Source organism: Bubalus kerabau, chromosome 8 (assembly GCF_029407905.1).
Source record: "Bubalus kerabau isolate K-KA32 ecotype Philippines breed swamp buffalo chromosome 8, PCC_UOA_SB_1v2, whole genome shotgun sequence".
NCBI classification, from domain to species: Eukaryota; Metazoa; Chordata; class Mammalia; order Artiodactyla; family Bovidae; genus Bubalus; species Bubalus kerabau.
Window position 1 is genome coordinate 80,698,194 of NC_073631.1, and position 15,203 is coordinate 80,713,396.

The 15,203-nt window shown below is 43.4% G+C and overlaps 1 protein-coding gene across 2 annotated transcripts in view; it reads right to left on the reverse strand.

The window, feature by feature from the left end:
* Window positions 1–1,609: 1,609 nt before the first annotated feature.
* The window catches only part of STK17A (serine/threonine kinase 17a), a 36,490-nt gene continuing 22,896 nt past the window's right edge, over window positions 1,610–15,203 (reverse strand). For both annotated transcript variants that reach the window (XM_055590731.1, XM_055590732.1), the window contains exons 4-7: window positions 6,198–6,324; window positions 3,158–3,206; window positions 2,891–3,070; window positions 1,610–2,443 (exon numbers count right to left, since the gene is read on the reverse strand). In XM_055590731.1, the coding sequence (XP_055446706.1) occupies window positions 2,119–2,443; window positions 2,891–3,070; window positions 3,158–3,206; window positions 6,198–6,324 (681 nt within the window). In that variant the 3' untranslated portion in view covers window positions 1,610–2,118. The remainder of the gene's footprint in view (window positions 2,444–2,890; window positions 3,071–3,157; window positions 3,207–6,197; window positions 6,325–15,203) is intronic.

Consider the following 15,203-nt stretch of genomic DNA (forward strand, 5'->3'; position numbering starts at 1 on the left):
GCATCAGACCTATCAGAAAGATCAAAGAAACTTACCCTTATATGCTAAAGTAAAAATATGCGAATTAAAAAAAAAAAAAGGCACAACAACAGCTAAGGATAGTAGTGTACTGCAAGTGGCAAAGTGTCCAGCTAAAAGAAAATACATCTTTTCTCTTTTACAAGTACAGCAATTAAATGTATTCATTATGAATACAATTTTAAAACTGTTTGGAAAAAGTCTATAAACTGTGGTCCACATGATTCTGATTTTAAAACTGAACAAATCCATCAAGTACAAAACTGCATTGTTCAAATACTGGGTATTTTTTTTTTCCTCACCTATTTTTGTTGGAGATATAAAAATTTGACTAAAATTATATTTTACCTCTTCTCAAGACTTACCTGAGACTTAGCATTGCGGCTGTGCGTTTTCACTAAAAACTGCCACTGCAGCATTTCCTCTTCCTCTTTCTAGAGCTTGTTTAGAAACGCTCATTTCTAGGAAACCGTACAAATCAATATGCCAATTTAGTGAGAAAACAGTGCAACCTGAGGGTTCGAACTACCTAATCAGTTTCATCTGATGGTATTGGAACAACAGAGGCTGCGATGCTCACGTGGCAGGACTGGGAGCCCACGGAGACCAGGCATGTCCAAGTCCAGCCTGGTACCCTGCACAGACCTAAAAACAGATGGCTTGGTGCCCCCATCATCCTGATGCTGACAGCTGAGCAACCAGACTGGGAAGAGAGCATTGTATGATTCCCTAGCAGACTGTGTAGGGACTGGCCTGAGTAGTTCACAGTACAGAGCACACGTGTGTACACACGGCATACAGGTCACAGACAGGTTGTATTAACCTGATACTAGGACCTAATACAAGATAAAGACTCTCAGACTGTTCCATGTAAGAAGGATATTTAGTTGCTTTAAGTTATACAGCATCCACTTTTACATTTGCATTTTTTAAAATAGGAATTTACTGTTCACTGTGGGGCCCAGATACAACTCAAAAGTATTCAACCCTAAATAAATGCTACTGAGTATATTCTAAGTCTTTTGGGGACAAGGAAGGGCACCTCCCTAATGACAAAGTCTCCAAAGTCAAATTGCTTATGAACAAAGTAAAGGTTTATAAATATTCTGGCTTTTTGTAAATTTTCCCAATATAGTTTGGGGGCTAATACAACTCAGCAGAAGTAGAGGCTCAATGGTCAGCATGAATATGCTTTGTTATTTCTTATCCTGACACCTAGGGATTTTATTAACAAAAACAGCATTATACCATCTTCTCACTGACCAAAGCACCATTGTGTTGATCCGATCATGTAAGAGGTAACTCTCTAAGAGACCAAAGTGACAGACCTACGCAGGGACGCGTCTATGAAGGAAGGTGTGACGAAGGAGCCGCAGGCTAACACTGGTGGAATATCACAGGATGAATTAACCTTGGCCTTGAAAACCAGAACCATTTCAGAGGTGAAAAATCACACCACTCTTACTAGTGATGTTGAAGAAAAACAAATTAGCCAGGGTTTTTCACTGATGGGGTGACAAGCATTAGAGGAAAAAACAGACAACAGAAGCCAAATTAAATCAACATAAAGCAGTAATATATAAATAAGACATTTTTAAACTAGTGGATTTATTCTAGGTCTCAAAAATTTAGAAAATACTTAAATTAAAATCTTACTCCCTCTAAAAAAACCCAAAGTGAAAAAGTATCAATTTTAGTAAAGGTATCAACATATATATATGCAGATATACATATGAATAATGCAAAACAGATTTACACAGGTGTTAATTTTGGCACTTTTACTTGGATTTTTACAGAAAGTGAATACAGATGTCTTTGCATACAAATTCTCATTCTGGAGAAGCAGGATGCAGAAATAAAAGGTTCAAACATCTCCCTTAAAAAGAACATTGAAAAAGGTAACTTCACCCGTTAAGCCTCCTCCTTGGCCACTTGATAAATCCAGCTTGATTTCTCTCACTCCACAAGTTTGACAAAGTTATTTTAAGTTTCTATCACTGATACCTGGCTATCCACTTTCAGTCCATGTACCATTTGGCCAGAAGTCCATAAATAATGTTTCCAATGTAGAAATCTTAAAGTTCTAAAGGGAAATACTGCTCAGTAGATAAAGTCTCCTGGAATGTCTTGTAGCAAAGGTTCCTCAAATTTAAATCGTTTGGAAATGGCCTTTTGCTCCATTTTCTCTTTTTCAGACTGTCTGCATTGTCCTAAAGTATATGAAGTAACTACAATTAGCTCCTCTGTTACGATGGATTCCTCGGTTTCTGGCTTCTGAGTATCTGAATTACTTTCAGACACAGGATCTGCTTCCTGGAGGGCATGTGCTTCTTCTAAGGCCCCTCTGACCTTGAAAGCAGGCTCCTGAACACCGCTCTGAGTCAGCCATGGGTGTTTCAGACACTCCTCTGCAGTGGCGCGATCTCTGGATAGGGATACACAGTTTACACTTAAGATGGCTTAAAACTTCAATCATAAGTCAGAGCCTAAGGGATTATATTTTGCAACATATGAAGAGCTGGTAAAAATCTTACTGTAGTTCCTGAATTAAACGAAGTTTTAGTATTTGCTTGCAAAACCATTCCCCATAATGTTGAAAAATAGTATTTTAAGCAAGTTATCTCTGAAAAGCCCCCTTGAAAGACCAAGAACAGATGGAAAATATCTGTTACACTGAGGTGTGATTCACATTTTCTGAAAACATTTTCATTTCTGCCACTTTTATTTCAACAGACGTAAAAAGTCAAAGATTTTAATCTAGTTTTATGTCTACGTTTTCATGTCTTCATTTTGGGGTTTCAGTTGTTAATCTGCTTTTGTTCAGAGTAGATGGCTCAAAAATTGATAAAGATCAGTATTGACTAATACTTACTCAGGTTTCTTAACTAAAAGTGTCTTGATGAAGTCAACAGCTGACTCAGACACAACATCAAATTCTTCCTCAGAATAACTTAAATTCATCTGTGAGATGTTGAGGAAAGTTTCCTGTTTATCATCGCCCAGGAAAGGCGATATTCCTGTCAGCATGACATATGCTAACACTCCAATGCTCCTAAATCAGAATGAAGAGGTAAGAAAAATCAGTATCAGATTCATTTCTTAAAACTGATTTGATCAGTTTTTCATCAATGATTCTTACCACATATCTGTTGCCGTGCTGATAGGATCATAACTGAGAACTTCAGGAGCTAGTAGCAGAAACAAAAGAAAATATTTAGTTTTGTGGAAAAATGTAAAATTTGCTGTTAGAGATAAAAATTTAAATACTCAAAACTATATGACATTATCAAGGTTTGGGCTAAAATAAAATAAGTTCACAGTATAAATCAAATTAATATGAATTAGTGTAAAGTCTAACTAGACATTTGTAATTAACTTAATTCCTTTTTTACTTCTAACCTTCAATGCTGGATCCTAGCAATTAAAAAAAAATACTTGCATACATAAATACTACCATATAAAGTGATAACTTTTACTTTCTTCCCTCCTCTTCCCACACCCTCTATCTAATCAAGTATCAATCAGCTCTAACAGGTTCCTGCTTTTAAATCAAGCCTTGAGTCTGTAGTATGTCCCCGCAGACCCCTTTTGGACCTGCCTCTGATCTACTCTAAGCCGAGCCTGGAGTGAGCTTTTAAAATGCCCGTTAACTCAACGTCAGTCAATGAGGGTAGAAGACAGCCTGGGCGTCGGATGACATGGCATCAGGCACAGAAAACAAGGACAACTCCACGGGGCTGAGAGAGCAGTCTGCTCTGCTACCATCTAACTAGACCGCTGCCATCCAGACAAGGCAACAGAAGGGCAGCCCCAAGTGTGCAAGGCCACAGGGGAAATTCAGGAGACTCCTCCTCGGAAACTACTCACTGATACAAGCCAGTCAACCCAAAGATGATTTCTTTTTCACGAGTATACAGATAGGAAGGCCAGGCTATGCAAAGACAGTTAAGTACTGAATCCATTTAAAAACAGATCAAAGACTAAAAAACTGGTAATTACAATAAAAAAGGGAATGAAAATGTTTCAGGGAAAACCAAAACACTCAAAGTCACACATGCATTAGTAGTTGGGGTCAAACCTGCCCCCGAATATGAGGGGAGGAAGTGGGGGAGGGGGAGGATATGAGGGGGAGAAGTGGGGAGGGCTGATTTCCTCAACTCCTATCTGAAGACGTCAAGCTGAGAAACAGATTATGAATATTACTTAAAAGTTTCAAAAGAAACTACTAGGAAATTTAAAATCAAATGCATAAAATCCAAATTACTGGACGGGAAAAAGTAAAACAGCCAAGAGACCAGTAGATGGTGGGTAGAGGGGGAGGAGGTATTGGTTACTTTTTTGAGTGTTTATGATGTGCTCCACACTGACAGAAGAGCATCACTGAGCAGATCCAATGAGGCAGGACTTGCACAGCCTTGTTTCATGGACAGAGATGTGTAGCACCAAGAGGCTTGGGGACCGAGGTCACACAGCTCACCAGCGTGGAGCAGCACACACTGGGGCAGAGGCGGCTTCAACTCCCCTTTAAAAGGCAGGCCAGCGGAAGGCAGACAGGAAAGCCCTCACGCTTTTCTGTATTATATCCTGAATTATTTTCAGTTTTTCCCAATTGGGCTTATACTATTTTTTTATAATAAAGTTTTATTTTTTTGGAGGGAAAAAAGCTCTCGATAGAAAATAGAGAATTTACCACAGAGCAGAAAACATTGGAAAACAAGCAAACAAAGCCCAAAACTCATTCAGCGCAGTACTTCCTGCTGGCGTCTTAGTCCATAGCCCTTCAGTCTGCGTTGTCTGTGTTTCTTCCTGTTTACAAGGCCACCCACTACTGGCTAACACATCAGGCTACTCGCCCTGAAGCAGCACATTAAGCCACATTCCTATCCCTTACACTGTGCTCAGGAGGCGTTATCAATCAGCATACAGGAAATTAAGTGTTCTAGTCCACCAAAAAAACCCCAAAACCAATATCTGAATGGTGTTTTTCTGCCTGTGATATCTTTTATTAGCTAATAAAGGGTCTGCAGTTTCAAATTGGGACTTTAGAAAGCAATTTAAAATTTCAAATTATTTTTTGTGCTATCTATAAAAAAAAAAGCCCTATAGCTTTGTTTTTCTCTACCCTAACTGTGCCCTGGGGCTTTCTGGATGCCCTGGAATCCTTTTTTCCTTTCTACATACCACTCTCCTTTCTCATTCTATTTTTTGCCAAGCCTCCAGACCTTCTAGGAGGAGACTTCCTGTCCTCTTCACACCTCTGCCTGCAGGCAAACCTTTCCCCCTAGACAGGGCCACAGTCTTCTCTCTCATCTTCAGCTCTCACCTGAGGCCACAAAAGCCATCCTCCTCCTCCCAGGGCTGCCATCACCCAAGGTCTTGCCATCAGAAAGAGCCGTTTCTACTCAGATTTTAAATAAAACGGTAATCTCCGGTCACAACCTTTAAATTATTTCACTGCTTTGCTCTTCTATAGAAGTCTCTTTTTTAAACCTCATTCAAACCACTAATCCTTCTGTGTTCTACCTGTCTATCAAAAAAAAGTCAGTTTACTTTATCTACCAACCTAGAAGCCATGGTTCATGACCTGAACAGCTCTCTCCTTTTTCTTTCTGCCAGGACCTTTCCCCTCTACGTAGCAGAATACCCGGTATTTCCCACACATGTGCAATCACAGGCCTTGCAATGACTTTCACGATGTTTGTTACGAACTTGAAGTTCCTAACAGGTCCTTTACTTGTTCAATATCCTTCCACCCTCAGATAACCTGATATCCTATGCTGCTAAGTGAAGTGAAAGTCACTCAGTCTTGTCTCTCTTCGACCCCATGGACTACACATTCCATGGAATTCTCCAGACCAGTATACTGGAGTGGATTGCTGTTCCCTTCTCCAGGGGATCTTCCCAACCCAGGGATCGAACCCAGGTCTCCTTCATTGCAGGTAGATTCTTTACCAGCTGAGCCACAAGGGAAGCCCACTCCATTTAGAATGAAGCACCAATTTGGTATCATACTCTTTAAAGTTTTCCGTTTTTTAACTCAAAGGAAGGGTTCTCTGACAGCAGAATTTCAACACAGTGGATAGCTGGCCCCACCACTAATCATACCACATGTGAGCTCCCCGGTGAAGGCGATGCCTGTCCCTAAACAGAAGACACACCCCACTCTGACAAATACTCACCCACATACTCAGGAGTGCCCATGATCTCTCGGAGTTCTTCGCTCTTCTTCATTATTCTTGAAAGACCAAAATCCACTATCTTAATGTCACCCAGTGGAGATTCACTTGTCAGCAGAATATTCTGAGGCTAAAAAATGATACCCCCAAATTAATAAATCATGATTGTGTAAGAAGAGCAAAAAGAACAGGCAGCCTGTAAAACATACAGATTTCACCTGTGGAACAGAGTGAGAAATTTACCAGTGGACAGTCATTCATTAAACAGCTCTGCTTACAGCACACTTCCTATGTGTAAGGCAGGAGGCTTCGTACCATCTCTTCTCTGATGCTAGCTCCTCCTCAGTACATAAATATGCATCTATTCCTATCTTAAAAACCAAACCACTTATTTAAAAAAAAACAACCCTCCCCTATGACCCTGAATTTCTTTCTACCCAATCCACTCCCTCCCTCAAAGCTCAGCTGTTGAAACCAAGGTCACTTGACCTATGACCACTTCTCAATCCAGTTGAATCAGGATTTGCCCCCTCGGCTCAGTCTGCTCTCACAGGGCACATTATCTTTAATAGTCGAAGGCCCACCAAGTCCGGGTGTCCTGCAGGCACTATTTTGCAGGCACTCACCGCTGGACAATCAGGAGCTTGTGTACATCCTTACAGTCCCTCTTGGATATATCCCTCCTTCTATGGATCCCCCTCTATAGATCCTTTTCTTGGGATTTCTTTGTCCTCCTTTTAAGTATTGGTGTTGCTCAAGATCTCTTGCTGACTGACATTCTCCTGACACTCTGCATTCTATTTCTCAGCAATTTTATCTACCAGCAAAGTTTCAGTCCTCTCCAGACTCACAGCACCAATTAAAATCAGATCTTTTCATCTGGCTGAAATGTGCCACACCTTCGGCTTCTGCCTCGGGGCAAGGCCTTCAATGCAGTCAACACCTCGGGTTACAGATTCCCGTCTCAGTGCCCAAGTCAAACAGTGGGAATCATCATAAAATTCTGTCTCCATTTTCTACCACTGTCAGATCGAATGAAGTCACCAGTCATGCTCATTCTAGTTCCTAGACCTCAGCATCTCCTCCGCTTAAAGTTTGGGATTTCATTATTTCCTACTTGGACACGACCCTGCGTCTCTAGTTTTCCCTACCTTCAGCCCATCCTTCTCATACAATAATCTTCCCATAATGGAAGTCTGATCACGATATTCTCCCTATGTTGTCCAGCTGCCGTTCTTCACCAACACACAAAACTCCAATGGAGTGGGGGTAGCGGGTGGATGCACATGGTGATGGTGAGCATGACCCAAATCCACAGATCAATAAGCTTCATATTCCTGGAGCCATTTTCACTCATTTGAAGAAGACACTTTGGCGCGAAAAGTCAAGCAGATATATTATGGACTAGAATGTAAGATTCATTAGAATTTTTTAAAATAAAGTATGAGATGTGAAAGAGTTTATATTTGCTTCATAAAGGGTCTGCATTTACTGTCTTTTGTTATTAAGAATATTTCCAAAGATAAATTGAAAAGTGTGCATACTTAGTCATGTCTAACTCTTGGCGACCCCATGGGCTGTACCTGCCAGGCTCCTCTGTCCACGGGATTCTCCAGGCAAGAATACTGGAGTGAGTTGCCACGCCCCTCTCCAGGGGCTTCTGTGGGGAATCTGTTCCCAATCGATCGGGCTGTAGTCCCTAAACAACACACATGGTACACAGCTCTGGCCTTGCCTCTGCTTGGGAAGCCCCGTTCCGCACTGCCTGACAAATTTATCCTCGCCCCTCACTCCAGGCACAGTGCGTGGGTCTCCTCTGCAAAGGCTTATACAAGACAAACTGCTCTAACGGTAATTTCCTATTTCCCCCATCACACCTGTGCTCTCGAGGGTGGTACTGATGGTCACCCACCTTCCCTTCCACTCACACCCCGTTGCTCCATCCGACTTCCATCTTCTCATCTGCAGGGTCACTAGAGGGCTGGGGCTCTCTTCTGCGTACCATCTCAGTGGCACCTGATTCTACTGCTCCTTCCCTGCTTGTGAACTCCTTTTCTCCTGGCTCTCCTCCTAACTCTCGGCTGCTGCTATCCCCTCTGTTGTCGGTCTCCCGTCACCCGCCCGCTAATCGCCAGGTCCCCGCAGCCTGACCTGGAGGCTCCTTCGTCCCGTCACCCCACTCCCGCCACACAGCACCCACCCGCACCACAGGTGGAACGGTCGCCCGCCGCTCAGGAGTCACCATCCCCATCTCTGGCTCAGATCTCTTCAACCAACTCCTACCTAATCTCTCCCCTCTGATGTCGCAGAGGCGCCTCAAAGTCTACAAGCTCCAGTCAGACTCACTCCTATTTTCCTCCCAAGTCAGACTCCCCCAGCCCTCTGTGGGCATCTCAGTTGATGCTCTTCGTAGCCGCTGGGACACAACACTGAGAAGCAGCTCCGTCTCTCCTCCCTCCCACTGCTCTGCCTTCTAGCTATTCTGTCACCATATCCTACTGACTTTAAATCCCAGATGCAGGCATTTCCAGACTTTGCCTTCTCTCCCACCACAGGCTGCTAACTCCAGCTACCATCACTGTTTGCTTAGTTGTACAGAAAACTGCCCGGACTGCAGCCAGCAGGGTCTTCTGTCCTCTGTGCCATGCCCACACCCTTTCAGTAGCTGTCCCCAGCTCCTACAATAACCTCCCCACTGCTCACAGGTCCAGAAGCCCCTGGCAGGGCGAGCTCTGGCCCGGCTCCCCAGACTCCTCACGCAGCTGCTTCCCGCAATCAGGCAGAGTGAGGCTCTGGGACACTGCCAGCCCCTCACACCTGCGCTGCTCTCTCACAACAGCATCTCTGTACACCGCCTGTCCCCCACATACAGCACTCTTCTCTGTTCTGCTTTGCCTATCAACTTGGTGAGAGGACCTAGCACGGGAGGAAAGCAGTGTCGTGAAGGGCTGTGCTACGACGCAGGAAGCTGGGGTCAGATGGGCCCTCTCTTTAAAAGGGGTTGCAGGGCGTCCCTGGCGGGCCAGTGGTTAAGACTCCGCGTTTCCAGTGCAAGCGGTGCGGCCTTGAGCCCTGGTCAGGGAACTAAGATTCCAGGTGCCCCATGGCCAAAAAAAAACTCTTAAAAGGCATTTAAAAACAAACAACAACAAAAATTTAAGGAAAAGGTGTCTTATTGTTGACCCAACCATCCTGCCTACCCTTTTCTACTATGAAAGTGCTCTAGGTCTATCACAGTTTGGATTCAGAAGCGGCGAGTGGGAAGAGTCTACAGCTTGGTGGGAACCAGAGCCACAGCCCTGGTCACGGAGGCATCACCAGGTTCAGGGCCCCGCCCTCGCAGACAGGCACTGGTATTCACTGAGTAAATGAAGAAAGGGAACTCTACAAAAAAGCCCTGAGAGGGTCTCTACTTCGTGTCGGGCTAGGTGGTAACATGACTATGAACAATAAGCCCTTACTGTCCCGAGTTCATAGTCAGAAGAGAAACAGATGGGCCTGTCAGGTCAACTGGCTCTGCTGTGCATCGTTAAGTACTGCAGTCCACAAAGTGCTTGGGCACCAAATGAACAAGAGGAAGGGATTCTACCTTGGAGAGTTCCAGAGGAGGCCAGGGAGCAGACCCTGAAGGGGAAAAAGGACTTCTCCATTGACTCAGCCAAGTTTCATGGACTGCCTAGTGAGCTGTGACCAGGGGAAATGGCAGAAAACAAGATGTGTTCCCCCTTCCAACCGGGTCAAATAAGTACCAATAGATAGTACAACTCCAGGTAATTTTTAGCTGTACCGGAAACCCAGAGTGGGTAAAGGGTGACAGCATGCCTCGCAAGTGCGTATGAGTATGGATGCTGTTTCTAGGACAGTCAGGGAAGGTTTCTTGGAGGAAGCAGTATTTGAAGGGAGACAAATGTTAAGAAGGAGCCAGTCATGGTGGAGAATCTCGGGGTTGGGGGAGGCAAAAGGAAGAACTGCAAGCTGCAGACAAACACAGAGGTGAGAGGCAAGTGTGAGGCTGGAAGGAAATGGGGTTGGGGACAGGGCCTGCAGGGCTCTGTGGGCCGTTTGGGAGTGCCTGGCAGGAGGCAGAGCGAGGGGAGGGACAAGAGGGCATCCAGGGAAGTATGGCCAAAGGACAACAGGGAGCCATCCCACAGCACGGTGCGTGCAGGGGCTGCCAGATGCATGCCTGCGGCCAGGAACAGCCTTCTAAAACACGCGCCTGTAGCCTGTTTTTAAAGGCCTCCAGAGGGAGAGAGACTGAGGCAGGTGTGATGAAGCATGGAATGAAAGAGAAGAAATCTCACACGTTAGAGGCAAAATGCACAGGCCATTGAGACTGATGACATGCAGAACAGAAAGAGGGAGCTCTTGTCATTCGCTGACTGATCCGTCAGGTCCACAGACAGGACCATCACTTAGTTTTCTCAGGACCACCCAGGACAGCTGGAAATTCAATCTGGAGAGAGAGCAAGGCCAAGGACAGGGCTTTGGGGCCAAGAGCACACGGGAAAGATTAAGCATGACACAAACAAGAGGAAGTGTGTATGTGGCATTAGAGCAGTGGGCCAGGATAAGGGCTTGCTGATAACTAGGTTTAGGGGACACAACAAGAATCAAGGAGGAGGAGAAGCTGGTCTGAGAGTGAGAACCCAGGTGTAACATCAGAGGAGGGGAGCCATGAAGAATCGCTCCATCAAACAGGACAAGAGGAAGAACGAGGACCATGAAGGAACTCGGGGAAGGTAACTTTTGGTAAAGTTGTGGGAGAAAAAACTAGCTTACAGTAGGCAGAAAGATGAATGGAGAGGCTGAGAGATATAGTACCGGTTGTTTTGGCTTAAACACCTCCTGATGCCCTTGAAACCAGTGCTGCCCCATTACAGAAAGGTCATGTGAGTCACAGAATGCAGCCTAAAATTACCTCGCACCCATATTACAAAAACTAAATGGGTGAAATTAAATATATTCATTTAACTCAATTTATCTAAAAGTCCATACCTTCAACAGGTAACTAATATGCAAAATTATTGAAATATTTTACTTTTTTTTTCACACCAAGTCTCGGAGCTCTGGTGTGGACTTCACACTTGGAGCCCATTTCAGTTCGGCACCACGCAGCCAGTGGCACTGGATTGATGGTGTAGCCATAAACTTTTTAAGAGGGGGAAAAAGATTCAAATGACACCCCAAGAAATGGTCAGAGAATTCTGAGTGTCTCTTACTCAATGTGCTAATTATTACCACTATGCAATTAATGGAATGAGAGTTTATTCTGAAAACAAATTCATAGAATAACTACGGCTTTTCTGCCTATATTGAAAAAACCATACTGTGGCCAGTATTATCTCTAATTTTGTATAAACACCTGTTTTGTTTTTTAAATTACAAAAAATTTGGCTACAGTAAACACCTGAAACTGAATAAAAAGCTAAAACAACAAACTGCTGTCACTACAGAAGGCTCCATTGCAGAGGCATGCTCAATGGTTATAAACACCCAAACCAGATAAAGCGCTCTCCTGCCCCCAAAGATTGAGAAGCTTAACTGACCAGTGTTAGAATCAATTTCTCTTTTCAATGAGGTTTTGGTAACATAAACCTCCTTATAAAGCCACATTCTCTTTGTTACTTAGCTTCTAGCTAATTTTTCAGGGAAAAAAAATCCTATACAGCACTGTGATTGTAAGTCCCCGACTTCTCAAAGCAACTGTAATTTTATTACAATAAAGAAATACTACTTATAATCAAATGTCATTTTTCAGGCAAATTAGATGAGAGGTGTTTGGCTCTGAATATATGTTCATCACTGCGCATGTTTCACCCTTCCCAGTACACCAAAAACGCCAAGAGAAGTACTGCTAATCACTGGATCTGAAGGGCCATTTGTGATTAATATGACATGCTCATTCTGGGGATGTCTGTAAATGCCATTTATTCCCTTAAATGTTTTTCCCTTACAGTTGGTTTACCCTTTATATTCCCTGGGAACTGCTTTCTTTAGTTGTTATTCAAAAGCTTGCTGGTCGAGTGGTAATGCAATAAATTCTGTATTTGTGTGACCAAATTATTAGAATGTTACTGTAGTAGTTGAAATCGAGGCTTAGTCACAAGTGTCCGTGATCTGCCAAAGTGAGAGACCTTAAACCCTTGAAAGAGATTACTAGAGAAAACACACATCTCATAATAAAATCACAGCCATTTCATGGAATTTCAGTTATGTTTTTTGTGTCCTCTCGACCAACTGTGCCCTGGTTTGACCACCAGTACATTTTTAAAGTAGAACTTACTCCTCTAAATAAAAGACTCTAGTCTCCATCAGTCTCTGATGGAGAAATAAATCCACTTCCATAAGTGAAAATAAGTGCTAAAAACAAAGATAAGGACCTTAAAATTCACAGCTCAGTCAGTTCTCCTTTTTGTAGAATCCAGTTCACGATCAACGCTGTGGCTCACAATACTTAATTCTAATTTAAGATGCACTCATCCCGAGTAGAAAGAAAGAAAGGAAGAAGGTCCACTGAGGGGTAATGGGAGTGGAATACACAGGAAACATACAAACCATCCTCAGACAACGGGAATAGAGACACCTTCCCAAAATCTTATTTCTCAGCTTCAAGTGGGAATCCTTTTCTTTACCTGGATATCTTCACCTCTGCACATTGTCTATTTACCATTTACTGAGAGTCACCACTGGATAAAGACCATTGTAAAGTTGAGGCTAATCTGCTCAATAAAGCTTACGATACCATGGACAAAATTTTGAGCAACATTTTATCAGGCAATGAAAGTTTAATTGACTTTTTATGCTCTAAAACCCAGGTCAAAATACAGAAACAGGTTAATAATCCTGCCTAAATAAATTGGAGGAACTGTTTAGAAATGTTACATGATACCAATCTTTCAAGTAAAACGCTGATGCCTAAACTTTCAGTAATCAATTTAAATCTCAAATGGAAGTTTCAGCTTCTAATGCCGAGGCTGCTCCTCTCCTTCCCATCATACACATGGCAGTGGGGGCAGGTTTAATGACTGAACACCTAGTACAGAACGGTGAACGATCTGACCAATATAAGACCACTGGAACACAAAGAGCCTTGGTTATTTTTTGACTTTTATTTTTTGGAAATCTGTGGGATTTTAGTACCTCGACCAAGGATCAAGCCTCAAGCCTTCGTCCCCTGTATTGGAAGTGCAGAGCCTAAACCTCTGGACCACTAGGGAAGCCCCAACCTTGGGTTTTAAGACTGATATTTGTGCCCCTTTTGGTCAGTCCTCCTCCTGGCTGATGTAAAAGCAGGCCACTACGCCCAGGACCAGCTCACATTACTGAAATGATTTTGAGACTTGAGCTTTGTCCTGACTCTGAACATTTTGGTAATCCTTGAAATACCTCACACATTTTCATTATATTTGTTGTGCTGATCCATGATCAATAACCTTGGCACTGGGAAAGATAGTGAAACTTTCTTTATTGAGATATTCACTTTACTGTGGTGTCTGGAAGCAAACCTGCGACTTCTCTGAGGTCTGCCTGCATCTGGCGGAGGGTCTTCAGTGAATCAGTCTTTGGGCAAACTGACTGCCCGGGTTCTTACCTACTGAAGAGTGTATTTCCCATTCTTGCAATTATCTCTTTTCACAGGGGCAAATCTAATAGTTGCCTAACTAACTAACTTCTGTCTCTGGGACAAGAATTGCCCATTTTCATCATCATGGGCAATAAAAATGGTCTAATGACTCAAAGTTACCATATATATTGGGGTTATCGTTTTTTACAGGGCTTCCCAGGTGGCGCAAGTGGTAAAGAACCCGCCTGCCAATGCAGGAGACATAAGAGATGAGGGTTTGATCCCTGTCAGGAAGATCCCCTGGAGAAGGAAACGGCAACCCACTCCAGTATTCTTGCCTGGAGAATCCCATGGACAGAGGAGCCTGGTGGGCTACAGTCATGGGGTTACAAAGAGTCAGACATGACTGAAGTAACTTAGCACACACCAAATATACATTTAGCTCTGTAGCTTAGTCTTTCAAGCTCTTATCAAGACTGAGAGTCAACATTATAAACACACCGTCACTGGGCAGATGGCTGTTAAAAGGACAGTAGACACTCTTCGTCCAGACTCACAAGGGTCATGGAAGCCAACTTGGGAATGACCTTTTGGTAGAAATCATTCCCGTCTGCATGGTTGCCTTTCCAACCCCACCTCTGACCTTTCCCTCCACAGTTCACTAGGAGCCGAGCTGGACTACATGTGTGAAGAGCGAGAGGGCAGGAGAGAGGCTGAGAACCCTCCGGGCCCCCTTGTCTTCAAGCTCCTCTGGGTCTGGGAAACATGGAAGAGTCCTGTTTCCAACATCAAAGGCCCATCATCAAAGCCTCTATTAAATCTGGAAAGTATTCTACACCGAGTATACTGGGGAGAAAGGAATACAATTTATACTGAGTGTATTGGGGAGAAAGGGATATAATTTCCTTGTGTAAATACACAGTCGAACCTGTAGTCAAGAACTTAATATTCACCCTTGACTGCTTTCAAGTAACATCAAAGATGCATGACACACGGTGTCGGCAACCTGTCTGACTCGCTACTTAATTAGTTTCTAGTCTGGATAATGTCACAGGTGGAGCTGTCATAAATCGAGAGCTCATTTCCTAAAGGTGTGATATTATTTAAATTGGGGTTCTGTTCATGGAGGTCCTTTCTACATCATAAAACTAGCAAAATGTCACAAAATTAAATGTATGATTTTACAAAGTTGAGTGTGTAAAACCAAACATGAGAGAAGGCTCAGCACAAACACAACTTTGGGGAATTTTTTTTTGCATATCTGATACTGAGGCTTCTTAAAAGTCTGAGTTCACTGAAGTCTGGACTGCAAAGACCATCCCTTCCTGGCAAGTGTTCCCTTGGGAAACATGGGTGGCTATGTCTTGCAGAGAGGATTTTTGAATTTCTAATGCACACGATACATTCAGGGGAAAAAACAAGAGCTCTAGCTGCCTGGTGCA